The sequence below is a fragment of the Haemaphysalis longicornis genome, unplaced genomic scaffold (genome assembly GCF_048455015.1).
Source record: "Haemaphysalis longicornis isolate Haplotype H1 unplaced genomic scaffold, Haemaphysalis longicornis Haplotype H1 scaffold_7, whole genome shotgun sequence".
NCBI lineage: Eukaryota > Metazoa > Arthropoda > Arachnida > Ixodida > Ixodidae > Haemaphysalis > Haemaphysalis longicornis.
In genome coordinates this window covers 41,872,878-41,900,167 of record NW_027526422.1, presented here as the reverse complement: position 1 = coordinate 41,900,167, position 27,290 = coordinate 41,872,878, and the positions used below count along the sequence as shown (strand labels likewise).

The following is a 27,290-nucleotide window of genomic DNA, read 5'->3' as shown; positions in this document are numbered from 1 at the left end:
ACGGAAATATTGGTTACAACGAGCAAATCGAGGCGCCCATTCAATTTCAATATAATGAGGTTTAACTGCACTGTTTTCGAAATAGTTATAAAAAGCTTACGCCCTGAGAGATCCATTTGATTGTGGTTTTGCAGTGCGCATAACAATTACGGTACACTCCAGAGCCAAACACTCCAGATAATAGTCATAATTACCAGATAATAATCTAGATATTATCTGGACTATCTGAATAATAATAATCCAGATAATAATTACACTCTAGGGCCAAACACAGCATACACAGAAAATCATCTGACTATGGTGAGTTGCTTCTTTGCAACTGTGATGTGAAGGGCAAAAGCTGCACAGAGGCCTGAAAGCAAGTATCCACAATAGTTGATACAGAGAGGTTCCCATTCACTAGTGAGACCATTGTTATTTTTTCTAGTGGGGAACTCAACAATATAAGTTGAGATGTATGCAGTTACCTACATTATAATCAATTTTGTGACAATATCTATGCTACCTCCAGCAATAATCTGCAACTGTACCGAAAAATTCCATTGCTGAAGTGTAAATTTAAGTTATGAAACCTCAAAGAAACAATAGTCTGACATCACAAGTAACCGAAGCAGTCAACCAAAATACAGTTGCAAGCAGGAAAAGACGTTCGACCGCAAAGACGTCATTAGTGCACTCACGTCATGGTGAGGAATCGGAAACACAGCTTCTCCACAAAGTTCTCAAGATCCTTCTCCTTGTTGACGCAAGAGAACAGAAGCCTGAATTGAGAGGGAAAACACATTAGTATGATCAAAAGAAATTCGCACAACACACCCACAAAGAAATGCACAGTTTGTCCCCCCAACCGAGATGAAGCGCGCTTACTTCATCACCGCGTGGAAGCTCTCCTCATCTATGCCGTGCTCGTCGTCCGTCAAATGGCTGATGATGTCAGGCAGCAGGTTGTACAGGGCATTTCCCTGATGGGATAAAATGAAGGTCAAACAAACAAATAGGAACCACACGACAATGGCTGCTCTATTCATCATTGCAGACAGCAAGCTTGGGACGTGACAAAAATGTACTTCCCAGCGGCTGCTAACGTTTCGGAGTTTGAACTCAACTGCCTCGTTCAGACTCACCTTGGTTCCGAGCTCGAGGAAAAAGCTGCGGCACATGTCCGCCACTTCGGTGTCCTCGTCCATGACCATGACCGCAATGTCGCTGATCTGGCCCTTGACCTTGATCATGTCGTTCAAGATGAGGAAGCTGACCGTTTTGAGGGCGCTCATCTTGACCTGCCTCTCCGGGTCGTGCAACCTGATTGATTTGAGAGCAAAGGGGGAAACGTCACCGCGCTCAAAGTTCAGCCAATGCATTTACAGGAGAGAAAAAAAGGGTGGAGGAGAAATCATTTGATTGATTGATTGTAGGGTTTAACGTGCTGACGCAACGCAGATGATGAGGCCTGCCATAATGGAGGGGCTCCAGATTAATTTTGACCACCTGGGGATCTTTCACATGCGCCGAACTCTCGTACACATGGGCGTTTTTGCTTTTCGCCTCCATCAGAAAAGCAGCCGCCGCGGTCGGGAATCGAACCCGCGTTCTCGTGCTCAGCAGCGCAACGCCTTAGCCACTGAGCCACCGCGGCAGGTTCGAAAAGAAATGACTTTTCGGCTAAACGGTGCATTTTTAACGGTGCATAAAGACAAAACGGCTAACGGTGCATAAAGACAAAATACAAGTTTGTTTTATTCAAAGCATTCGGTGTTTTAAAGTGCCTCCAGTGCTTGTCCAGCAACAAAAGATGCTTTATTCACAATTACACAATTTAATCCAAAATTTCAATCCTCCCGCTAAATCGTGTGTTTCGTAACGTCAGTGATAACATTGCCAGCGCAGGTATTTTGAACAAATGTTAAGTATGTTGACCAGGGCCGCAGCAGGCGATAAAACGTCTTTTGTTGCTTCGTTTACCGTCTGTCCTCTAGATGGCGCCACAATACTGCTCAGGCCCGTAGTGCGCACTCACTTTGTTCTTGACCGAATTTGCACCAGGCTTATTTTTATCATGGTTGATAGTAATTTTGTGAAACACGGGTTATGCTCGACAAACAGGGTCTGGTAAGACAATGTCGCTTACGTCAACTGGCCAGTGTCGTGTGAGACAATCCCAAAGCGCTGGACTGCTGTGCAGCTATAACAAGCATAGTGCGCACAGTACACACTGCTGCCTCCGTCTTTATGTGTGCATTTGTAACTTCAATTTTTCGCCTCGCCAATTTTACTGCTATAAAAAGAATATGCATTAAATTTAAGCGCAAATAGCTCAGTCTGCTAGCCTATAAGCCCTGCCTAACCTACGTTCGATTTTGCCAGCCTCAGCCAATCACACAGCTGCCCACAACACGTCATAGCTTCTAGTGCGGGAAATGAGCTAGTGAGTCGCATAGCCATTCTGTTTTGTTCTAATTATATAGCTTATCTGAGTGAAGTTTGTGTTAAAACTGGTGCCAGTGTTATTCTAACGAGGCAATCTTTCGAACGAACCAAACTTGCGTTTTGTCTCCATGGCCCTTTTAAGGCAAGCGCAAATATTCATTTTTTTCTTCTTTCGAACAGGCGATAGATTGACACGTTATTGAATATTAGCTCCATCTGAGTGAAGTTTGTGTTAAAAAGTGGTGTCAGTGTTATTCTAACGAGGCAATCTTTTGAATGAACCAAACTTGCGTTTTGTCTTTATGGCCCTTCTAAGGCATGCGCAAATATTCATTTCTTTCTTGTTTTGAACAGGTGACAGATTGACACGTTATTGGATATTAGCTCCCGTCTGAATTTCAATCTGGTTTCGGCATCAGATGATATATTTGCAACGGCTCCATCACTGTCACTACAGTTAAACCTCGATATAACGAAGTCGTACTTGGGGCCGCAAATTTCGTTAAATCGAGAATTTCGTAAAATCGAGGTTTAGATTTTACAGTTCATTTAACCAGTTATTGGGGTTTTAACACTTTGGCCCTCGCCAGGCAACAACTGCTATGTAGTTACCTCTCCAATTAAAGCGAAATTTGTACTAAAACTGGCCGCGAAAATTGTGTGAATTAAGAGTTTCAACACTTGGGCAATGGAATTCGGATAGCCGACGGTAGTTCATGTGTCATCGTAAAACCGGTGCTTTTTCCGCAACGCCTCATTAAATATGATAGCAGACTAGGTTTCCACTTTTTCTTTTTTCATTTCGGTCACTACTAAATGCCGCTGTTAGTCAATTGAACCCGCGTCCATGTCCCGTGAACTTCACCCCGCCGAGGTGCTCGTTCGAAGTTACGCCTCTTTTCGTCCATTCAGTGGTAGGCTTAGGCGCGGCGGGCCAACAGCGGAAGGCTGCTATGAAACTTTCGAAAGACTTTTTTCATGTACAAGGGCTCCGCAGTATGGGCGCGTGATTCAACCACAACACTCGAGATAAAACCATGATTGCGAGTTGAGCGGAGTACACGCGGACCGCTTCACTGTGTGGAGCAGCGCTTACGTGATCCGGAAAGCGGAAAGCTTACATTAAAAATCTTCCGGCCAAATTCGATTAAGCAATTACTTTTATGCCCACTGAGCCCTTACGAAACTGATTTCTCCGCACCGCAGCTGTCTAATGAACGCTGGTGAAACGAAGATGACCACGTTCAAAGAGAGCAATTTATTGCCACCAGCACTCGATGTTCAAGCCGTAGTTTAGAAGTCCGTAAGCAGTGCTTGGCGTTTCTTGACCAGGGCGGGCTTTACGTGACGCTCGTATGCTGACAGCGCTAACAAGGTCTTAAACATTCGTGTGCACCTGCGTGCCTCCGCAGAACATTGATGGCATCCACCACACTTCGGTGGCTGTCAGTTTCACCGAGCTTCCTCAGGCTCTTGTTCGGAACACTTTTCTTTCTCTTGGAGTGCTCATGCTGCTTACAAGACTCACCTAACGATGCACGAACAAAATATTAATTTGGTTATCAGCGAGCACAACCTAGCGCAGCAGCACCGTGAGCAATGACGCGTAGAAAAAAAAAAAGCTTGAAGTAGGCTTCGGTAGCCTAAGCATAGAGGACGCTGGCGTAGGCAACGATGGAGACGTCAAAATAGTGGCTGCACTATTAAACCGTCTATGACCGCTAGCGGTTTGTGCAGCTTCGTTCTTCGCTTTTAATTGTTGTTAACCGTAGATTTCACCGCTTTTCTTTCATTTTAGCCTTCAAGAGTCAATTTGAGTACTGAATTTTTTCAATGTAGGGCCTGAGAGGCAAAATAAAACGTGCTTCGACCGGAATTTCGTTCTTCCTTTCTTGCCGTGACTTCGTTAAATCGAAAGCGCCGCACAAAATTACTTTGTAAAATCGAGACAAAAATACGTGCATTTAGCAAAATTTTGTTAGAAAACTTGAAAAAATTCGTTATATCGCGAATTTCGTTAAATCGAGGTTCGTTATATCGAGGTTCAACTGTAGTACATCCACCCTTGGATGCGACTCCATGTGCAACAGCACGTAACGCAGTGGTTTGGACGCCCACGGCCACACCCACCTGGCGTAGATCTTCTCCGTCCAGTTGTAGAGCAAGTTTGGAAAGCGCACGACAAGGTCCCCCACGGCAACCACCAGGTTGCAGCGGATCTGCGGGTCCGGGGAGTGCTCCAGCAGGTTGAACAGGACGGTCAGGTGCTGCTCGCAGAATGCAGCGCTGCACAGAGCATGCGCAGACGTAACGCTGAAAGGCAGCCACAATTCTCGATAGTTTAACAAGGAAAACCGAAATTAAGGTTACTCCCTCTCTCCAAAGACACAATGACTGGTGAGGGGGTATTCAAGCCATGCTCTCTCTCTCTCTCTTTCTCACAGATCATTCTCCTCTATGAAAATGAGTATCATTATACTGCACTCATCACAGCACTCATCACAACGATGAGGATACCGTGACACACGAATGGGCAAACGTTTGCATGGAGCTCATCATACATCACGTTGTATGATTAATACCCACGCCACACGTACAGGTCCGCGCAGAAGTAAACGGAGCACGGGAGCGGTGGCCGAACTGCACCGCTGCCCTATCTGATAAGTTTAATCGCCGCTCTGCTGGCGTGTCATGCTCGGCGAGACGGTCTTGAAAAGGCAGCGCTGGGCTATAGAGGGGCGCTGGTTGCATTGCCGCTTGCAGGCATCAGCGGCAACCGAATCCAGTGCTCATGAGCTAGACAAAGCTGCGCGCGCCCGGTAACGTGCCTTGTTGCGCGCTGTAAAGGGCGGCATAAAATTGTAGACCGCTGCGGTTTGGCATAGCATGTCATTGCAATATAATTAACTGAAAGCAGGCAACAAAATTGCCACGTCCAATATAGAAAGCACATTCACAGACATTCCCCTCGTCCGAAAAAAAATCTCGCTTACGAGATTTCTTCTCTAATTTTGGGTTTCTCCAGTTACTGCTGCCGGTCAGTCCAGGTCTGTTCTGAAGAAAGGGAAATAAAAAAATGTCCATGCAATGGAAATTCTGTATTTGAGAACACCGTAAAGAATAGGTACAATCGTTGCCTGCAATTACAGCGGGCCTCATAGGGCGCATATTTCGTTGTCGCATTAACCCTTTCGCTCCCGTTGACGACCCATTGACGAGGATAGCTGTCATAAGATTTTGCACCAAATTAACTGATGACGAGTATGGTCGTCATCTGTCATTTTGGGGCCCTGATGACGATTTTTTGCAAGACATTGAGGTCCTGGGGTGAAGCCATCTTTCAATTCAATGCGGACTTTAATTTAAATCTGCACCCTTGCGCCACAAAACACAATCACCATCAATTTAAATCTGCAACACTTTCTTAACTAATATAAGATGCTCGTTAAAAATAACAACGTCGGTTTTAATACGACAACAAAATATGCGCCCTTGAGGCCCACTGTAATTGCAAGCAACGATTGTACCTATTCTTTACGGTGTTCTCAAATACAGAATTTCCACCGCATGGACATTTTTTTATTTCCCTTTCTTCAGAACAGACCTGGACTGACCGGCAGCAATGACTTGAGAAAAACTTAAAAAAAAAAAAAAAGTCGGAAGCGTTTTTTTTTTTTTTTCCCACGAAGAACGAAAATGTTTGTGAATGTGCTTTCTATATTGCCCAGGGCAATTTTGTTGCCGGCTTACAATTGATCATATTGCAATGACATGCTATGCCAAACCGCAGCGGCCTACAATTTTATGCCGCCCTTTACAGCACGCAACAAGGCAGGTTTCCGGGCGCGCGCCGCTTCGTCTAGCTCATGAGCAGCGGATTCGGTCGCCGCTGATGCCTGTGAGCGGCAATGCAACCAGCGCCCCTCTATAGCCCAGCGCTGCCTTTTGAAGACCGTCTCGCCGAGCATGACATGCAAGCAGAGCGGCAATTAAACATATCAGATAGGGCGGCGGGGGCAGTGCGAACGCACTGTCAGACCGGCGCAGCGGTGCAGTTCGGCCACCGCTCCCGTGCTCCGTTTACTTCTGCGTGGACCTGTACATGAAAGATGACAGAAAGTGCTTAAGGGGGGACGTGGCAAGTAAAACGACTTTTTTATTTATGGACCAAATTGAATCAAATTAGGTGCATTTATGTAGCTAACCATTCTAACAAAAATACTGCATTCAGATTAAAGATACCTTCTATACTTTTTAAGTTAGAAGACTAATTACCTGAAGCTTGCAATCAGTATAATTAACTAATTAGGCAACAAGTCAACTAGATTTTTGCATCAGTGTGATCAGAAATGTCTTTTCTGTGCAAGGAAGCTATTAGATTATTGCATTATATCCTTTAGGCATACTGAAAGAACAAGATAAGTTTCACCATCCTTTGGAAATCAGAAATAGTCTCATGTCAAAAAAAAAGTGAAACTTCTGTCTTTTTGGATACTGAAAGGAAATAAAGCAATAATCAAATAGCTTCCTTGCACAGAATGAACCTTCCTGGTGATGCTGACATAAAAATCTTATTGAGTTCTTGCCTAATCAGTTAATTAATCTTGCGACAGCTCGGTGAAGGTAATTAGTCTGGTAACTCAAAAAGTGTAGAAGATATTTTTAAACTGATTTAAGTTTTGTTATTAGGTTAGTTAACTACATAAAATCTCCTAATTTGACTAAATTTGGTCCATAATTAACAAAAATAGTTTTACTTGCCACGTCCCCCCTTAATGCCGTTAATTTGCTGCTACATGCAATCATCTCATGCCATTCACTTTAATGTCATTTTTGGTTTAAGGAGTTCCGCACAACTCATTCGCCTTCACGAACGCCTTATATCTGCCTACTCTCGAACGTGATGAGCACCAAATGCAACCAACGAAACTCTCAGCGCCAGAGTGTTGACGCGGAAACATAGCTGAACTTCAAAATAATACGATTTTTTGTGCTTTCTTGGTGGCAAACTTCTGGAGAAGATGAAGTTCACTAAAACAGCGGCAAATGGCAAAACATCCTGTTACTTGTTTTGAATTTTTCGAATTTGACTGCCGCTGGCAGGTGACAGCATGCAACTGCTGAAGCCACTTTCAGAAACGGCTCACACCATTTTTTAGAAAACTACAGTGGAATCTCGGTGATATGAATTCGGTTGATACGAATTTCGTTGTGATACGAATTTTCAAAATTCCCCGGCCAAAATGCATTGTACGCAATGTAAAAAAATTCGGATGATCCGTTCACATTTATCACCCGGTGCGGGTGATACGAACACGCGAGCCGCGAGCAGATGACTGCGGCGTGGACGGGAGGCGGGAGTGTTTGTGCGGCCGTGTGGCCTTGGTCACACGGAGGCACAAAATCATTAAGCGTGAACCACATGGAGCGTTTTCTGCTCACGAAAACGCGCCGCGCACGCCACAGGCGCGCTGACGCCACCGCGAATACCACCCGCATGCGGCGCGGTAAGCCGCGGCAACATGGTGGCTTCAACGGCCGCGAAGTAGGGCGGGTAGCTCGACCGACCGCTTCTGACCGCTCTTAAAAGTAACAAAAGAAGTTGCTTATGAAGTAAGGGAGCTGATAATGTGTCGGAAAACGACACTGTAAAGCATCGTCCGCGCGGCTAGGGAAAGCGCCTATCAAATATCCGCCACCGTGGTAAGCCTAAACATCTCCGGCGGAGCCAGCGGGCTGTCCGGAGCGCTTTCAAACTGCCGCCATGCAGAGTGTGCCTCCCCGTTGGCGCAGGTCGGCAGGCTCCTCCCACTGCCGCGCGCGTCGCGCGTCACTTTACGAGCGAGGTAGAATCTGACGTGGGGGCGAAATCGTCGACGCGGGCGTCAAACGAACGCGCGCGCAAACGGCGACGCGCCCGAATCGCATGCGGTTGTTCGTGTGCGCGCGTCGCGTCGGCGATGAGCGCGCGTTCTTTTGACGCCCGCGCTGACGATTCAGCCCGGCACCCAGGCGCCAGCCTCTGCCTCGGTTACCGCTAACGGCATTGGGAGGAGCCTCACGACTTGCGCCAATGGGGAGACGCGCGCCTCATTGTGATTGCGGCAATTTCGGAGCGCTAGCAGCAGCTGGCTGGGCCACCTCCGCGGTGGATATTTGGCGTAGATGACATTTTATAGTGCTTCTCCCATACTGCCAGCTCCTTTCCCGCATGAGCAATTTAATTTACACCTTGAGCTCCGTTTTAACAAAAGATTAGACTGGGTTGCTGAAACTACCTGCACCTCTTCGCGGCAAGAGCCGACGCCATATTGCCGCCGCCTGTCGCATGCGCAGCACATTTCCATTTTTTCTCGTTTTCTGATGATACGAATTTTCGGGTGATACGAATATTTTTGCCGCCCCTTGAGATTCGTATGACCGAGATTCCACTGTATGTCTCATGTTTTTTTTTACAAAAAGCATTTTTAACCCTTGTAAGACGTTTTTCTCTGCGTTAAAAATTTCTAAAATATGAATGCATACCTGCCAGATTGGCCGGGATGGCATTAGGGAGATCTTACCGAGGGCGGGAGAAGGCGAGGGGGGGGAGTAGCAACAACAGAATGGGTAACTTTACACACATTTTTTTTTATTTACTTACAAGATAGCAGGAAATGAACTGTTTCTTCGCCCAAACTACCAACAAGCTACACCACTTAAATGTTCGACATAGCTAACCGCGCCCTTTTCAGAAAGTCCTCGAAATAGTACTGCAAGCGCAATACAAAACAGCAGGAACTGAACTGTTTTGCTGTTTCGTCTAAACTAACGACAAGCTACACCACTGGAGACTTGCTAAATCTTCAGAACGGCCGTGCTCGTGCGTAAATGAAAGCGGCGGCAGCGCTGCGTTTCTATAAACAGTAAACTAACAATGGGACGAACAGGTTCACCGTCTGTGCATGGCCGACTACGCTTTTTAAGCACTTCACTGATAACGATGCCAACTGATGTTGGGTTGGATTGTCAGGTATACCTCCGGCGCATACTGGGAAAAGGATTAAGCCGAAGACGGGTGCATTTTCGGGAGATTTTTGTTTCGGTCGTACAATCGTACAAAACCACAAAAATTCGGGAGCCTCCCGGAAAATCTGCGAAACCTGGCAGGTATGTGAATGTATTTCTCTTTTTGGTCATTATCACCAACATGCCTAATGCATTTAATGCGTTTGTATTTTCGCGTGTATCATGGCCCGCCCAATAATGTCATTCGATGTCTTAATTAAGGTCTTAAGGGGGGACATGGCAAGTGGATCCCTAGAGAAGGCAAGCGTTGCAGGGGGCGGCAGAAAGTTAGATGGGCAGATGAGATCAAGAAGTTTGCAGGGATAAATTGGTCACAGTTGGCACAGGACCGAGGTAATTGGAGAATAATGGGAGAGGCCTTTGCCCTGCAGTGGGCGTAGATAGGCTGGTGATGATGATGGCAAGTAAAACAATGTTATTTACTGACCAAATTGAATCAAATTGGGAGCATTTGTGTAACCATTGTAACAACAAAACTTAAATTGGTTTAAGGATAGCTTCTATGCTTTTAAGTTAGAAGACTAATTACCTCAAACTTGTATTCAGCATAACTAATCAGGCAAGAATTCAACAAGATTTTAATGTCAGCGGGATCAGGAAGGCCTATTCTGTGAAAGGAAGCTATTTGATTATTGCATTATATCCCTCAGGCATAACGAGAGAGCAAGAAAAGTTTCACCTTCCTTTCGAAATCAGAAATAGTTTCATGTCAAAAAGAAAGTTAAACTTCTATCTTTGTTTTTGGATACCTAAAGGAAACAAACCAGTAATAAAATAGTTTCCTTGAACAGAATAGACCTTCCTGGTCACGCTGACACAAAAATCTTGTTGAGTTCTTGCCTAATCAATTACTAATTTATTTTGAGGTGACTTCGTGAAGGTAACTAGTCTGGTAACACGAAAAGTATAGAAGATATTTTTAAACTGATTTAAGTTTTGTTATTAGGTTAGTTAACTACATATATTCTCTTAATTTGACTGAATTTGGTCCATATATAACAAAAATAGTCTTACTTGCCACTGTCAGTGACTGCATGAGTGACTCCCCGTGACTGCTCGAGACTGTCATTCTGGGAGGGGGGAACTCACTTGATGAGCATCAACTTTGCCAAGGCCAGGGAAGCCACGGTGCGCAGTCCCGGATCAGTGTACGTCTCCTCTTCCCTGAGGACACGGATCACCAGCTCAGCCCAGAAGCGCAGGGGACTGTCCTCTGCAAACCAGGAGACAACAAGAAGAGCAAAGGATGGCTGTTTCAGCAAGTTGAGACATTCCTCTAGAAAAGCTTTAGCAAGAATTCCTCCTTTTTTGCACAGGCTTTGTTTACATTTCAGGCAGCCTTCGTTCCTGCATTTTGTTCTGAATTTCACATTGTAGGTCACCTGGGCAGGCCTTGATCTAAAATTCCAGCCCATGCAGTGCACTAGACAACACTGTAGAGGGTGCAAACTATGCTTACCGCCCAACACCACGTTATCCAGGAGGTGGACAATGTACTCCGCGTCGGCGTCCTCGGTTACCGGACCTGTCATTTCCTCGTCGGGGTTCTCGCCACTCTGTTCTTCCTGCGCGGCATGACCCTGTAGGCAGCAAAAGAGATGCCTCAGACGCTTCAAAAATGGGGGGGGGAGGCTGCCTGGGAATAAAGGTAAAGCACTCTTTTTACGTTACCCCTACTTCACATCCACCTTAAAGATTCCTCGAAAATGTTCACTTTCTAAATCTTCTGCACACACGGATTCTGCAGCCTATAGGAATGCTTCTGGTGCCATTTGCTCAGTGCTGCTGGCCCTCAAGTAGAAAACATTGTGCACTGAGACGTTAAATGTCAGTCGTCAAAATTTTTCTCATCTGGATGTGATGTAGCTACGGTTTGGGCTGTCCGAAGACCTTACTTGAGCCGTGCGGTAAGGTACCCGCTGCTTAATTTATGCAATAGGACAAAATCATGTTGGCTTATTTTTTTCCCGTGACACAAAGGAAGCTATTGCATCACTCCGCCATCTCAATTAAGCCTTTGAGTAGGCTGGGTTGCCTTACCCGCTATCTGCAAGGGCTTTTATAGCTTGCGCCCGGCGCAAAGCCATGCAAATTTGCGCACATGTTATTGTCGCTACAGTCAGAGGTCCTAAGACTCTTGGAAGATAACAAGTGCACATCTTGCCACAAAATCATGCGAGAGCACAGCTAAGGTAACGCCCTGACGCTTTTTTTCTGCATGTTGGCAAAACTCCAAGCATGGCAATGCATCTGCTTCCACATAAATACCTGCTGCAAAGTTCTACTAACTATTGTGACGACAAAAAGTTGCTGAACTTGTGCATGCTAATAAAGAAAAACTTGCAGAGGCAGTTAGTGCAAGTAACTAAGACTTCGATCTAGCGGATCACACTTGCAGGTCTGCACCAAAGTCAAGTATTTGCAGTTTCTATTTATTCATAAATCCAAAAGTTATAGTAATTTCGAACTGCAAATCATTAATCGGTGATTCAGATTTGAAGCTTCAATGGACCCTGCATAATCTTTGAGAAGCGAAAGTAAACCTGTGATGTTTAGACTACACTGCCAGGAATGTCTGAGCCAAATATTACACGCGCATGTGAAGCAGTAAGCTTGCAAATTGCTGTGAAACATGCAGAAAAACCAACCGTGTTCTCTTCAATTTCCCTTATTATGCAATTACATCATTACAGCAGTGACTGTCCTATTGGCTGTTGCTGGTCAACTTCACGGTTTATTTCTCGCATTTCCTGTGCCCATCTGCCGTCGACGACACTGCGCACCAACCTCTCTTCTATGCCTGAACCTTTACGAACAGTTTTAGCGTTTCTTTTGCGTTTTGGCTGCACGCTGAGCTTGAGTGACAAACTCAATACTTCTCTTTCAACCAGTCCACTCTACAACAATCGTCTATTTCTCCAAAAACATCCTACCAGCTTGAGCACGCGCCTGCTTTTTTGTTGCACCAGACCGGAAATAGACCCCTTCACGTTGCAGAGAAAAGGAGAAAACTCCCTGGCCTGCGATATATCGACTCCAGACAAAGAGAACGCCCCGAGCCGCCCCATTCTCCGGGAGGGAGCGCGCAGCTTTTATCGCATAGTCCGCGGTCAAATTGAGAGGGAAAGATTATGTGCTATTTTTCATCTCGTGTATCTTCAGTGATAGTGATCAGATTTGTATAACTCTTGTGGGAGAAGACTGCTGGGACAATAGACTCCCCAAAACACATTCCGAGTAGTCGGTGGTAGGTGCTGCACGGCCCCTTTAAATATTCGCACGTCTCCAGCCTCATAAAGTGGCAATACTGCATGCACAGTGTCACAACCGCACCTGGCTCTGGCTGTGGCCTAGTGACAGGGCTGAGAGGGACTTGCGCTTGTTGCGCTTGGAGTGTCGCTCCTTGCTGTCCTTAGCATTGTTTCGGCGCCGCTTCAGCTGGGAGAACACGTCCACGTCCAGGTAGATGAGCTGCCGCAGCGCCATGTGCCCCACGCACGCCAGGGCCCGGGACAGAACCACGCTCGGGCACTGGACCGAAGCGTCTTCCACCACATCGTCCATCTTCGGCAGTTTCGGAGTCTTCTTGGAGGATGCTTCTGAGCCGTCGGACTGCTGCTGTGGCTGCTCGGAGGACTCTTCACACTTTGTGCTCTGCTCTTCCCGAGAATCGGGAGTCTCTGCTACATCATCGGACTCCCGCTTGGAGCACTCCTCCCCGTCCTCCATTGCCTGCTGCTGAGGGGATTCGGGGGTCTCCCTGATGTCACTGGACTCCTGCTGGTAAGAGGATCCTTCTTCATCCTCCACCTTCTCAAGCTTCACCCGTTCAACAGCGTCTGTTGTCTCTGCCAGCTCCTTGGTGTCCTCTGGCAATGAGCACAATAAAAAAACAAAATAAACAAAAGACCTTGCAAACAGAGACTTTGATTGCAGGGTGAATACTAATTACTGTATTTACTCGAATCTAACACGCACCTTTTTTCAGAAAAAATAGATCTCAAAATCCCATGCGCGTTACAATCGAGTACGACTCAAAACTGCGGCGCCGTATTGCCGTCGACGTTTCAAAATGACTGCTTGACGACTGACTGCATAGCCAGCACTTCATAGTCGGCGCATGTTTGCGTTTGTTGTCTGCGTAGTCTTTTTTTGCGTTCCTCTGTTCTTTCCACCATGGAATTTCCCGCTGAGAAGACACGGCGGGTTCACCACGATGCTGCGTTTATGAAGAAAGTAATCTTGTGCGCAGAAAGCGATGGAGATCAGGCCAAGTCATGTGCGTTCGGTGTTCCGGAGACTTGCGTGCGGGACTGGCACAAGCAGAAAGAGAAAATTTTCGCAAGCAAGGCAACGCGGAAAGGTTCAGCGGACCAAAAGGGGGCGATATCTCCAAATTGAAGACCTGCTAGCAGAGTACGTGCAGCAGCAGCGAGTGGCTCAGAGACCGGTAACAACAGAACTGCCGGGGCGGCGCTGCCCCGGACCGTCGTCGTGGTGACCGTCTTGCCGGCAATAACAGGCACATTTCATTTCGTGCCACCTTTGGAATAAACCTTGGTAGTTCCAAGTAAGAAAAAGTTGCATTTTTGTATTAAATAATGAAAGTCTAGTGCGCATTACAATCGAAGACAGCGTTTTTTCTTCTTCGGATTGCAAAGAATGGGCGCGCGTTACAATCGAGGGCGCGGTTAGATTGGAGCAAATATGGTAAACACCAAATTGTGATACCACCTTGATGCTGGAACAGTCATGCAACTACATCATCTGCCATCTTTCCGAAAGCGACCGGCTCTTCAAATGCCTTTCTACTACCCCTGTTTACGCAAGCTGTAAGGCGGCAGTCAACGACAACCAAACTCAAGAATTCGAGCAGTTAGGCAGTGCGACACGCATCAACAACAAACTGCACTTGCACACAGTTGGAGGAGAAAGTAAAAAAGAGAGATGTGCAACACTGGGATGAAGACAGGCTGTCGTACCATTCACTTCTCGTTGCTGGGACAGTGAGATAATGCGCTCGGCCAAGGTGAACAGAAGGTCATCAGCAAACTGCGATGGCTGCTTGGACATCTTGTAGACAATGTCGAGAACCTTTTCCATGGTGGGGCTCCAAATGGAGATGCTTGTATCGGTGAATGCTGCAAAGAGTTTCGGGCAGCATAATCAACACACTCGCTGGCTTTGCTTAACACTGAGTAGCAGTCGTACCGAGCAGCTACCAGCCCAAACAGCAAATCACCAGCACAATTTGGCTGCTTCCTCTTCTATTGCTGAGGAAGGATATAATGCTAAGACCACAGAATCTCAGCAACAGCAACACCTGAACGTTGCACTAGTCAAAAATAAAAAACAACCTGCAGAAACTCAGAGAATTATGTACTAATGCGTAGCATTCATATGCTACTTGTCTAGAGTGTGAGTGTAAATTTGGGTGAGCCAAATTTTTTGTTTTTCTAAATTTGGTCCGACCAATTATCACCATTTACGTTATTATAACAATTACAGGTCTTACTTCTGCCAATTGCATTTTTGTGTAAATGAAGGGCATAACACAGTTTGCCATATTCCCAATGTTTTTGAATTTTTCTTCTTTTTGGTATTTCAAAATTTTGTTCGACCAATTATCTCCATTTACGCTATTACAACGATCAAAGGTGAAAATTCAACAAAATCTGCATTTTTGTGGAAATGTAGGGCATTACATGGTTCGCCATTTTCGGTATTTTTATATTTTTCTTATTTTTCGGATTGACAAAATTCTGTTTGTCCAATTATCTCCATTTACGCTATTAGAACGACCAAAGGTGGAACTTCAACAAAATCTGCATCATTGCGGCAATGCAGGGTGTTGTTACACGGTCCTGGCTGTGAAGGTACTCGGCAAAGAATGCTACGCATTAAAGCCGCAGAAGGAGTGTCAAGTCAAGGGCAAGTTGGTACTGGTTCACAATGAACACTTGTGGTGACCCTTGCCAACCTGCATACACAGCATGCAGCACTTACTTTCCACGAGAATGTCCTTGAGCCTTATAAACATGTCGTGATCACCCTCCAAACGCTGCACTGGAGGCTTGTCCAGCTGGGGAGAAGGGAAGGAATGAAGTAAGTGCGGGACTCAATAATTACTGCAAGCAGGAGAAGCTCTGTGAACTGAAGCTTGTGTTACCAACGTGGACCCAGCAGCAAAAGCAATAATGGGGTGTCCCAAGGTTGTGCCTTGTTAACCAAGCCCCAGCTTTGCCTCAGCACTGCCAGACAGTGAATCCCGCACCATGTCTTGTAATTTTGGTGTACTTTTTGAGCTACTGGCTTGGTAAATCACTACACAGGACAAGTTATAGTGAAACTAAGGGAAAATATCGTTTGAGTTCAAACAACTGTAAACAGAGATAATTTCATCCATTTCAATTACAACAAAAAATCCCTGTCCTATCACTGGCTCACCAGCTTGGCAAGGAAAGAACTAATGGAGTGAGTGCGTAATACGCCAATCACCTGTCATCACAGTTAGCTGAGTTCTCGCCGATTCCTGGCAAACGAAAGAAAAATTAACCTTGATTTGTTTTAAAAGCTGCTTACCACGCCTTTCTTTGCCTTGTTTGAGGCCCTGGCTTCTACAGACGCACAGCCCCCCCCCCCCCCCCTAGCGTTATCCCCACACACATGCAGCAAGCCAAGGGGGCCCAGCAGAGCTGCAGCATTACCGATCCTGAATGGGTGAGCTTCTCGATGATCTTGCACGTGAGCCTGACAAGGTCAAGGTCAGCCTTCCCGCGTTCTCCAAATCCAACAGAGATGAGAACGTCCAGATTCTTCTGCACCATGGTGATGTCAGCACTGTGAGAGACCAAGAGTAGGCACAATTCGTGGAGACTGAAAGCGCTGTGCATTATCAGGACACGAGCACAGCGTTACCATAACAAGCACAAAGTAGGGGAGTATGGGTTAATGTGCACTGAGCCTAAACGTAGTTCGTTAAAGTGCATCAATGTGAAGGCTTGTCGCAGGCAAAGGGGCAAAAGTGGGGCAAAACAAAAGTGTCCCAGTTAAGTGGCACAAGTGCTTATAAATAAAGTACTTCAACCGTTGCCACCAGCAATGGTGATAAAACCGTCGAAATTAACGGAAGCGACTAAATGGGGGACTTGGGAAAACAAGAGGGAAAAAATGCTCTGACGATTACTGTAACCCCGAATGTGAAATTTGTGTGCAGCATGAACAGCAGTCTTCTTGGTCACGGCGCATATCTGCTGCGCCACGGGAAGTGATCGTGTGATCAGTGAATGCATGGTGTCGCATGCTACTCTGCTGTTATCTCGCAGCGCTTCGCCACTGCCGGCCAGCATGTTGTTGCAAATCAAGTTTGAACCTCCCACGCAGTTCGGGTAGGCGGCGAACGGAACAGCATCGGGTGGAGGCAGTGAGAGAAACGACGCCATAGCCGCGCGTGCTGCCCTCCCCCTCACACTTTTGCCAGACGCTCTTCTATGTTTTCTTTCTGCCTTCGCTGCTTCGTTCGCTCACTCGGCTGAGCGAACGAACATCTTCAAGGGATGTTGCAACATGCAACTGCCAATATGGGGACAGCTTTCAGTCGCCGCCCCATTGTTTTTGCAATGGGCCTGGTTAGTGATTTCTGGGACTAGACAGTTTGAGGCCCGGTTGGACACTACAGTGTTTGCTCACATACTTTAATTACCACAGCACCAAATGCAACATAAAAATTTGGATTCTTTTTTTTTTCCCCCCACACAAAGCTTGTACCGCAGACTTGTCATGACAATTGTCAGCTTGTTTTGACAGTCTGAAGCAGGCGCATGGTTACTGAGCCACCACTTCCAACCATTGCACAAATGACGCTATACACGACCAAAAATTATTTGCAAAGACTTTGGCATGTCGGTGCAATTGACGATGCTGATCTCAGTATTTCTGTTTCGCAATCACGCACCGCACAAGCTACGAGACCCCTACAAGTAGGAAGATGCTGTGTATGCTCCAAAGAATGGCGACTCTAATGCCACCAACAAAGCTGACCACCAACAATGCCACCAACAAAAGCGCTAGGCTTCCTGTGAATTGATGACAAGAAGGTTTCTGCGGGTTCGAGAAAGCAAAGCAGAATACAACTGGGAACAACTTTTACTGGATTGTCAAATAAAAGGGCAAATTGCAATTTGAGTCCTTGTGGGTGTTCCATTTTATTACTAAGCAATAAATTGTTCAAAATTAACGCTCAAAATTTTACTCCCCGTACGTAATGGTCATGCCCCCAACTTGCACGAATTTTTCTGAAAAAAATAAAACCGCAATCAATATTAGAGCAAACATGGCTATATGCATGGTTTTTCTATTTAGGTAAGGTTAGCTGTTTTGCTTTAGTTGGCCTTTTGTACTTTTGTAAGCGAATATATCTACTTAGGCCAAGTTGTGACCCCAGATCCAAACCATGAGGCAGAGATAATTAGAAGGATCAGAATGGGGTGGGGTGCATATGGCAGACATTCTCAGATAATGAATAGCAGCCTACCATTGTCGCTGAAGAAGAAAGTGTATGACAGCTGCATCTTACCGGTACTCACCTACGGGGCAGAAACTTGGAGGCTCACTAAGAGGGTTCAACTTAAATTGAGAACAACTCAGCGGGCAATGAAGCGGAAAATGATAGGTGTAACATTAAGGGACAGGAAGAGAGCGGAGTGGGTCAGGGAGCAAACTGGTGTTAAAGACATATTAGTAGAAATTAAGAAGAAGAAATGGACGTGGGCAGGACATGTAATGCGAAGGCAAGATAACCGCTGGTCATTAAGGGTAACAGAGTGGATCCCTAGAGAAGGCAAGCGTTGCAGGGGGCGGCAGAAAGTTAGATGGGCAGATGAGATAAAGAAGTTTGCGGGGATAAATTGGTCACAGTTGGCACAGGACCGAGGCAATTGGAGAATAATGGGAGAGGCCTTTGCCCTGCAGTGGGCGTAGATAGGCTGGTGATGATGATGATGATTATATCTATGCGGATTTATTTTTGTAAGGAAGAAATGTAAATGGGGCTCTGGGACTAACTGTACTGACTATTGCACTAGCATTAGGCACCAAGTCTTACTGCACTCTGTGGGGATCCTTTAGATCCCCTTTTCCTCTTCCCACGAGCGTGGCCTTCAAACGAGTGCGCTTTCCCGCGTTGCATGTGTTGTCTTCTTGCGGGCTGACGCGCCGGCGGGTATCAACCGCCCCGCTGCCGCTATTGCTCCTCCTCACCCGGGAACCTGCCTCCTTTCCCCCGCGCCTTACAAGCACAATGCACGCGTTTCACGGGGCTCTTGGCTCTTGGATAGGGGGATAAGGGATTGAGGAGATCAGAGCCGGAGAACCGGGACGCTGCTCATCCTAGCGTTGGCTCACCTCCTCCCCGCCGCGCCGTTTGGTCGGGGCCTGCTTTTTGGCCCTGCAAGGTAAGCCTATTCCTACCTTACGAGTGGTCCATGTGCAACCTCGGTCGTAGCCGCCCATTCGGGAGGGGTCTTGAGACACGCGCCGTTACAGTGTAGTTCTTAGCCCTGTCTTTGCGTTCAGTATGCACTGTACCATTCGGCCAATAAATCTCCCGGTTCGTCCTGATCCTTTGGAGCCTGTCGTCGCCTTTGTCGGTGAGTCAAACTCATCACGGCGTCTCCCACGTGGACGCCGCGAACCTCTCTGGGGCATTTTGGATGGGTCATTTCGCGAGCGTGGTGAAACCCCCTGTATCCCATATCGGCCCTCTAGGTCCCACCAAGACCACAACTCATGCTCTAGGCATGTCTTTATTCATGCTGTTCCTTTCATTCTTCCTCCGGTGCTCACATCCTTTTCTCACAAACATGCACCACCAAATTTAATGTTAGCTACTGCACCATCGCGACCTTCCACAAAAGTCTGAATTTGCAACACATTCAGTCAATGCCCCTGAACAGAGCTTAGGACCTTCAAAAGAAACCACTGACCGAGCCAAGTAGTGCAGCAAGCATTTGTCCCGCCAAACAGCTGAACAAAGACGAGACAAAATACAGGACCCAAAGTCGGAGAAACCTTGTTAAGGAGGAGCTCGGAAGTGCCGCCCACCTGGCCACCATGCAGAGCAGCTGTGCTGCCGCCAGGTACTGGTCCCTGGTGGTGTCGGGCTGCTCCATTTTGTACCGCTCCCACAGGAAGCGCACCACCATGGGGGACACGTCACCCGTCTTCACCAGCTCCGTCACCTGGTGGGCAACAGGGACAAAGCCGCCAGCCGTCGTCTCAGGGGACCACATTCCTCGACCTGGCTGCCTCCACCACAGTTTGTGCACCTGCTGCTACGGATAGTGCTCCGATGTGTCCCCACAAAGCCTGACTGCCTAGAAACCCCTTGCCCCAACCCCATCTCCCCTCTCTCCTCACAGCAGCCCCAGACACTTCACGTTGTACCACAAATGCCACTGCATTAAACACTCTTTGGGACTGGGACTTGAATAAAGACCCCAGCATTACAGTTACACGTCTTGGAAGAGCAGTGCCCTTGATAACCGACAAGCCACAGATCGAATCACTCACCAACTGCTCCAGGCAAATGAGTTCACTCGGCGATGCGGTGATGGCGAGTTCAGACAGCCCGTCCGTAATGTTGCGTGCCCGGGTTCTGGGGAGGAAAGCAAGGAACGTACGATGCAGTGGAGGCAAAGAAGACGATTTTGAGGCTACCTTTCCCCTTTGTAAAGTAGCAACACACTTCCCCCCGACTGGAGTGGCAGGCACAGAAGAGTTAGCATGACGCACTTGGCGTTGGTGGCGGGCTGGTTGAAGTAGACGTCCCGGTAGGAGTTTGCCACGGCCTCCCGAGTGGCGGGCTCCCGGGCCCAGACCAGGGGCAGCATGCGGCGGATGCCCACCATAGCACTGCGGATGCCCAGGTGGTGGGCGGACACGAAGAACGCGATGGCCTCATGCACGTCCGATTGGGTGCGCGAGAAGAGCAGGTCGCAGAGCGTCGGGATCATCTCCTCGATGCACTCCGCAAATCCCACGCAGTCCTGCAGAGAAGCCCGCCACAAGGGGCAGAAGGAGGCGTGAACACTCGGGGCAACACGTCAGAAAAACTTTTCGTCATTAGAGTTGGGTGTAACAGTAGATGTTTCCAAAGCTGTGTGCCACTTCTCATATCCCATCTCTGCCCATGCTAATCGTAGATCCACTCTGCGGCATGGCTCAGATAAGGATTATGGGCTTTAAGGGGGCACATGGGTATTTGATCAAAAACTGTACTTTTACAGTTATTACGATGAAAATCGGAACACATATGTAATTCTTCATTCCGATTGCAGATATAAAATTTGCTTTTGTGCAAAAAGACTACATTCAGATTTATTCAGATTTTTATATTTGATTTCTTGACGGCCTTTGTAAAAGAACTGCAGGAGAGATGCAGCTGAACAAGGTACCAGTGAACTGTGCAGAAATCAAGGAGTGCAATAAGACTGACATCATTTTATCTGGTCTGTATCAGAAGTAACGACAGTTTGAAATTTGGGCTTGAAAGGTGGAAACTGTCGTATTGCACTCCTTAATTTGTGCACAGTTCGCTGGTATCTTGTTCAGCTGCATCCCTCCAGCAGTTTTTTTTACAAAAGCTGTCAAAAATACCAAATATGAAAATCCAAATCAATATGAATGTAGTCGTTTTACACAAAAATTTTATATCTACAATCAGAATGAAAACTACATATGCCCCCCAATTTTCATCATCATAACTGTAAAAATAAACTTTTTTGGTTCAAGACCAGTGTTCCCCCTTAATGGGACCTTACATTCATACAGATATCGGAAAAAGAAAAAAGTCCACCAAATTCTAGTGCAAGTCAAAGCAAAAACGTGTTCACATGAGAGCACGATGGCTTCCTAAAAGTGCCGCTTATATATAACGGCACCACCAGTCAATACAATGGTGATGTTACTTTGCTTCCAGCAGAGCTCAAAACAAAGCTCAGCATGAAGCATTGAAGTGAGGCAGCTCCTTTAACCGCTAACATCTTCCTCAAAATTAGATACCTACCCTCAGGTAGAGCACAAGCATCTTCTGTTTGTGAAGTTCCACGATGTCGCCATCACAGTGAAACCCATTGGGCGGCAACTCCGAGGAAGGCTTCTTGTTCTTTGCTGGTGGAGGCTCCGCAACATCTTTGTTGCCTGCAACAGCCCAACACCGTAAACACCAACAGTACCAAACCACATCGTAACTAGGACCTAACATCTGTGCGAATACTTCTCGAGCAATTTTATGGATGACAATGCAACTTGCAAGCACATGTATGCTGATTTGCCGTCTCTTTACTTTCATACCAGAGGGCGTCAGCCGTCATCTGAAACGTCTCGCAACATTAGCAGTCAGCAATCAGGTGCAATGTAAGTTTTTCTTCACCAATGACTCAGTTGGAGCAAATATAATTATTCGATTACGAAACATTCACAATTATGGAGCAAGAGTAAAACTGCAGGATATAAGGAACGTCAAAAAGGTATGTGTGCACCAGTATGAGGCAAGAGAAATCACGCAAAAATTTCATTCCTTCATAGTTCTCGGTACCATCCAGAGGTCAAATGCAGCTCTAAATGCAGGTACTTCATAAGCACTATTGTTTACAGCTAGTTGACACTACACAACTGAATGGCATAATGTTCTCCAGTTAAATGTACAGCATAAAAAAAAAGGATTAGTACTAATCGATGCCCTGCTAGTATTACTCGATGCAGCACACACACAGAACCACCACAAGCACAAACGGAGCAGAAACAACGAATACAGACAAACGTAAGAACACAGGCCAAAAGCAAAACACATACACATCACTCACCCTGATAGATCTTCTTCAGTACATCCAAAAGGACTGGCTTTGTGTCGCCATTTTCGCCATTCTCGATATCTTTGTCATCACTCCTGATACAAAAAAAAAAAAAAAAAAAAAGTTATCACGATCAAAACAAAGATCACAGCTGTGCAAAGTCAGAGCCCCACACGGCACGTGTTCTCTAAAACGAAACTAAATCCGTTCTTCTTAGCTAAACCAACCAGTGACAAGCACCAACTTACACGCCATTTTCCCCAACGTTGGGTCTGCAGAAGAGGTTCACGTCGGGATACGCAACCATGGCCTTTTTGAGCACCGCAACCGCCTCAGTGAAGCTTCCACTCTTCAGCAGTGCCCTGATCTTGTGCAGGACTCTGAAGAACAAAAGTCGCCGTTAGGGAGCCACTGAGGGAGCCACTCAAAAGGGATCAGAGGGTGCCGTACCAAACGCTGAGCATCCAGGCGGCAGGCAGAAAAAAAGTTTTAAAAGCACATTCAGTATGGTGCAGACAGCACAGGGGTTAGAGGAGGAAGGCTCACTCGTCAAGTAGGACAAGCTCAGAGTCTTCCAAGGACGTGTCCTTGTCCTTCTCGCAGTCCTCCTCCAGCACTTCCTCCAGGTTGGGGAGCACACCCATCCAGGACGCATCAGCAGCTTTTTCCTCCGGCACACCCTCTTCGCCTGGAATTGAAAGCAAAGACTACTAAGAATATGCTCACTGCGAAGACTGACAACCAGGCCGAAACATGTCGAAAGCTGCAGTCTTTTGTAATTTCGTAGTTACGAGAATCTGCAAATATCCAGACAATGCGACAAACCACATAATAAAAGATAGCTGAGGCATCCAGTTTTTTTTTTTTTTACCGCGGTTAAGGGGGCAGGCCACACTGTCCAAATGCTGCTCTAGGGTGTACACCCTTTGCCAAAATTTTGTGGGCCAATCCTAAGCCTTCTCGGCCACAAGGAATTCAAAGAATCGGCTTTACGTTTAAATGTGACAAAAAATATTTTAAGGCAGTAAGAAAGAGAGGTGTTTTCTATAGCTTTCCTGTATAAAACGTTTCAGCCTCGCTCAGGACGTAAGCTTGTACACAAAATTTTTTGCAGTCTGCGTGTTTCTGGCTTGGTCCACAAAATTTTGACACAGACCGTACATATGTGCACAGGCTCAAGTGCCGCCAGGGCCAGTACATCGCTGTTTCTTTCTATTCAGCCTTCAGACGATCCTAACTGCACTTTAAATATGAACCGCGTCTGCATCGTACATCCATACTTAGCGGCTTTAGCCTTCGGAGTTCATGCATGACTGGAAATGTTTCAGCCCTCTCGTCTCTCAACTTTTATCATGCCCTACGTGGGCCAAGCATAGAAGGCTCGTCATAGTAGCCCTTTGTAGCCAACTGTATCAAAACCTAAAAGATTACTTGACCGGTTACCACAATTGGTCAGCTGCTGGTCACCAGACAGGAACACGCAGTGCAAACGACGAGCGGGACTTAAAAAGTAAGTAGGCAAGCAGCTAGTTAGTCAAGGTCCATAAAGCAGATAGCATTAACATCAAAAGGTCCGTGCCGAGGTAAGTAAAAGGCCATATGACAGGACGCTAAAATATAAGTACAAATGAGGTTTAAAAGTTACAAAATCCCACTTGCCATCTTGATCCTTGAACACGATGCGCAACGCACGCAGCTTCTCCTCTTCCTCGGCAAGGTTTTTCCTCAGCTCTTGAGGCGTCAGCTGGGCAGGAAAAAGGCAGGTGACTTTTTTCCAGGCCTTTAGTTCTCAAAACGGTGCACTTCAATCGACGACACTGATCCAGAATTCAGACCTAGTCACATTACCAGGGGTGAGACAGCTGAATCAGATTTGGGAGCAGTTTTTGGAGCAGCGAAATATCGATTTTGGAGCAGAAGAACCTTGATTTGGAGCAGAAGAACGACATGTATTATGTCACCTTAGGAGCCAAAAAAATCAAATTTTTGGCAACTCACGGGTGAAAAGTGCACTTTTTAATTGATTTTGAACGTACTTAACACTGAAACAGCCTTTCAATAAAGTTTTTTCTGCCAGAGTATCACAAGGTACGAACTGCACTACCTTTTTACTAGCCATTTTTGAATTCTTAGGCTCTATGCATAGATAGCGTGGAGTTCCATTGATAATATCGAATTTTTCAACTAATAGATTGTAAGGCATTTTTATTATCATGTGAATGCCAAAATTGTTACTTTTGTAATCCTATGCAGACTCGTCTTTATGCACAAGTGTAGAGCCACGGCCAAAGCGAGGTGACAGTCGTCGCACCCCACCAGCCCTCCCATTTCAATCCCCAAGGTGCATGTTCACTACAATCGTAATCTGAGTAACATTGGTATGTTTATCCACCTGCCTTCTTTTGGCAATAAATTTCACTTCAGATAAATAAACCATTATTACTAGCATGCAATAATAGCCCGTCCCGCTATCGAAGACTGCTTGAACATTTCGCAGCGATGTAGCCTGCGCCGCTACTTTGCAGCGTCGATCGTCCCATTCCCGTCGCTCGCAAGTCCGCTGGGAAAGGCATCAATAACTCAGTGTTTTATAACACCGCAATGAGTCCGAAATTTCACTTCAAGCATGTACCGGCCTCACACTCAAGGCCGAAACACGGCGAATTCGCGGGCGCCATGTTGTTTTTGATGAGCTCCAAGATGGCCGCGCCCAGTAATGTCGTTCCGGAGATACGGCGCTCCAAAAATTTCCGTTTTTTCATCAACTTGCACAAGCGGTTTGACGCCTGCGTACACCTAAGCATTTTTTCTACAGGACTTTGCAATGGTTTTCAATGGGAAAATTTTAAAAACGCACAGAATATGACATGTGCAACCCGACATTGTGACTTTCGAAAAAAACTACCTCGGGGACAATTTTAAGCAGGTTTTTCATGGAATGATCAATCAATTAAACCTTTACAAACAGCATCACCTTGGGGGTGCTGGAAAATTATGCCGTCAGTAAGCATTTTTCCGCACTGGAACTGACGGGAGCGTTAAAATCCTTGGCTCTCAGACTGTTTTGGAGCAGTTTGGCGCAATTTTTGCGATTTTCAAGCTTTTGGAGCAGCCTGGCGCAGGAAAACAAATTTGTATCAAATCTGCGCAATATGCGCAGCTGTCTCACCCCTGCATTACTGCTGTGGCTGACCCATTCCTCATGCTCATGTCTATTTATTACATATCTGATTTTACTTGCACACGTATGGCTTGTATATGCTTAAAGGAGCCATGAAGACAAAATACAAGTTTGTTTTATTCGGAAGATTTCGTGTTTTATAGAGTCCCCAGCGCTTGCGCGGCAGCAAATGATGCCGTATTCACTGAGAAATTAATCAATTTAGGATAAAATTTTGATTCTCCTGCCAAATCGTGTGTTTTGGTGACGACTACAATGAAGTCATAATGGCGCGTATGCAAACGACCTTCCAGTGCGCCATTCTGCTTGCAGGCTTGCTTGCCGTCAAACCTGCCAGGTGGCGCTAGCATACTCAGCACTCCGCCGTTGGTTTGTTTTTGACTGTATTTACACCTGGCTTGTTTTTGTTACGGTAGAAAGTAATCACTTCCTGAAACATGGGGTATGCTTGACAAACAGGGTCACGTAAGGCAACGTCGCTTGCGCCAATCGGCCAGCGTCGTATAAGACACAAGGCGCCGGACTGCTGTGCATCTAAAACAAGCATAGTGCACCCAGTACCAACAGCAGCGCACATCGGTACCTCTATGTTTACGGGTATTTTCATAACTTTTGCTGTTTACCGCACTAGTCTTGCTGCTGTAAAATGGATATACATTACATTTAGACGCAAACAGCTCGTTCGGCAAGCTTATAAGCTCTGCCTAATTTGCATTTGCTTTTGCCGGCCTCCTCAAATCGTTGAGCAGGCTGGTATTACATCATAGATTCTGTTGCGGGAAATGAGCTAGTGGGTCGCACGGCCATTCCCTTTTTTCCTAATTACATAGCTTATTTGAGCGAAGTTTACGTTACAAATGGTGTCAGTATGATTCTAACGAGGCAATCTTTTGAATAAACCAAACTTGTCTTTTGTCTCCGTGGCTCCTTTAAACACCCGCCAAATTAAAAAGCTATATCAGACAGTTTCATTGCATTAGATAGCGTTGTAATGGCTCTAATTCCATTTCCCTGATCTGCAAGAACACGAAAACGACACGCTCCTCAGATGCATAAAAATGGTGATGGTGATAAGGATATAAGCCAGAGTTACTAGTTTCATAAAAATCTGTATAACAAAAGCTTTTGGCCGGTATTGATGCGAGAGGCCAGAAGTGCCACACTTCCATGCTATATAGACTTAACCTTAATTAAGGCTCCACCATACACATTTTCCCAGTTAAACAAACAAACAAACAAAAAAAACTTGGCTCTAATTTATGCTGTGAAGGTGGTTGAATAGCAAAGCTGTGGGTATTGCCTGCAACGATTGCCCAACAACATTATCAAATGATTGACCAATTACAAGTAAATGCAGCTTACCAAAGCTTAAAGGGACACTGAAGTGAATTTGTCAAGCTCCCGTTTTTGCTTGCACTGTGTAGACTGGCTCAAATTAGCACACTTTTCATCGTTTTTACGATTGACAAATCGGTAATTATTTTACAAAGCGCGAAAGAAGAAAAACTACCATGCGCGGTTTGCGGCGGCCGCACCAACTAAAGCTGTGACGTTAGGAGGAGCGGGCACCGTGATTGGACGATGCCCAAGGTGAGCAACCAAACAAGTTTCGGTTTCGGTTTCGGTTCTGTAAAACAGAGCCGGTGGCGTTGTTGGATGGGCATTCTCAATGACTCAGTAATCATCGTACCGCGCTTCTGCCATGTTGTCAGCTGTAAAAATGCGTAAAGATAAGCCTCCTAGGACGGCTTGGAATCGTAGCA

The 27,290-nt window shown here is 46.2% G+C and overlaps 1 protein-coding gene across 1 annotated transcript in view; it reads right to left on the bottom strand.

Annotated features, from left to right (window-relative positions):
• Positions 1-27,290, bottom strand: part of LOC144145316 (condensin complex subunit 1-like) — a 49,305-nt gene that overhangs the window by 4,541 nt on the left and 17,474 nt on the right. Inside the window, exons 12-29 of the mRNA XM_077676882.1 lie at positions 24,006-24,090; positions 22,893-23,034; positions 22,595-22,726; positions 22,359-22,441; positions 21,560-21,693; positions 20,287-20,540; positions 20,065-20,149; positions 19,597-19,733; positions 16,203-16,335; positions 15,502-15,577; positions 14,478-14,636; positions 12,829-13,364; positions 10,955-11,075; positions 10,585-10,708; positions 4,558-4,713; positions 1,125-1,302; positions 868-962; positions 681-761 (exon numbers count right to left, since the gene is read on the bottom strand). Coding sequence (XP_077533008.1) covers positions 681-761; positions 868-962; positions 1,125-1,302; positions 4,558-4,713; positions 10,585-10,708; positions 10,955-11,075; positions 12,829-13,364; positions 14,478-14,636; positions 15,502-15,577; positions 16,203-16,335; positions 19,597-19,733; positions 20,065-20,149; positions 20,287-20,540; positions 21,560-21,693; positions 22,359-22,441; positions 22,595-22,726; positions 22,893-23,034; positions 24,006-24,090 — 2,711 coding nt within the window. The remainder of the gene's footprint in view (positions 1-680; positions 762-867; positions 963-1,124; positions 1,303-4,557; positions 4,714-10,584; positions 10,709-10,954; positions 11,076-12,828; positions 13,365-14,477; positions 14,637-15,501; positions 15,578-16,202; positions 16,336-19,596; positions 19,734-20,064; positions 20,150-20,286; positions 20,541-21,559; positions 21,694-22,358; positions 22,442-22,594; positions 22,727-22,892; positions 23,035-24,005; positions 24,091-27,290) is intronic.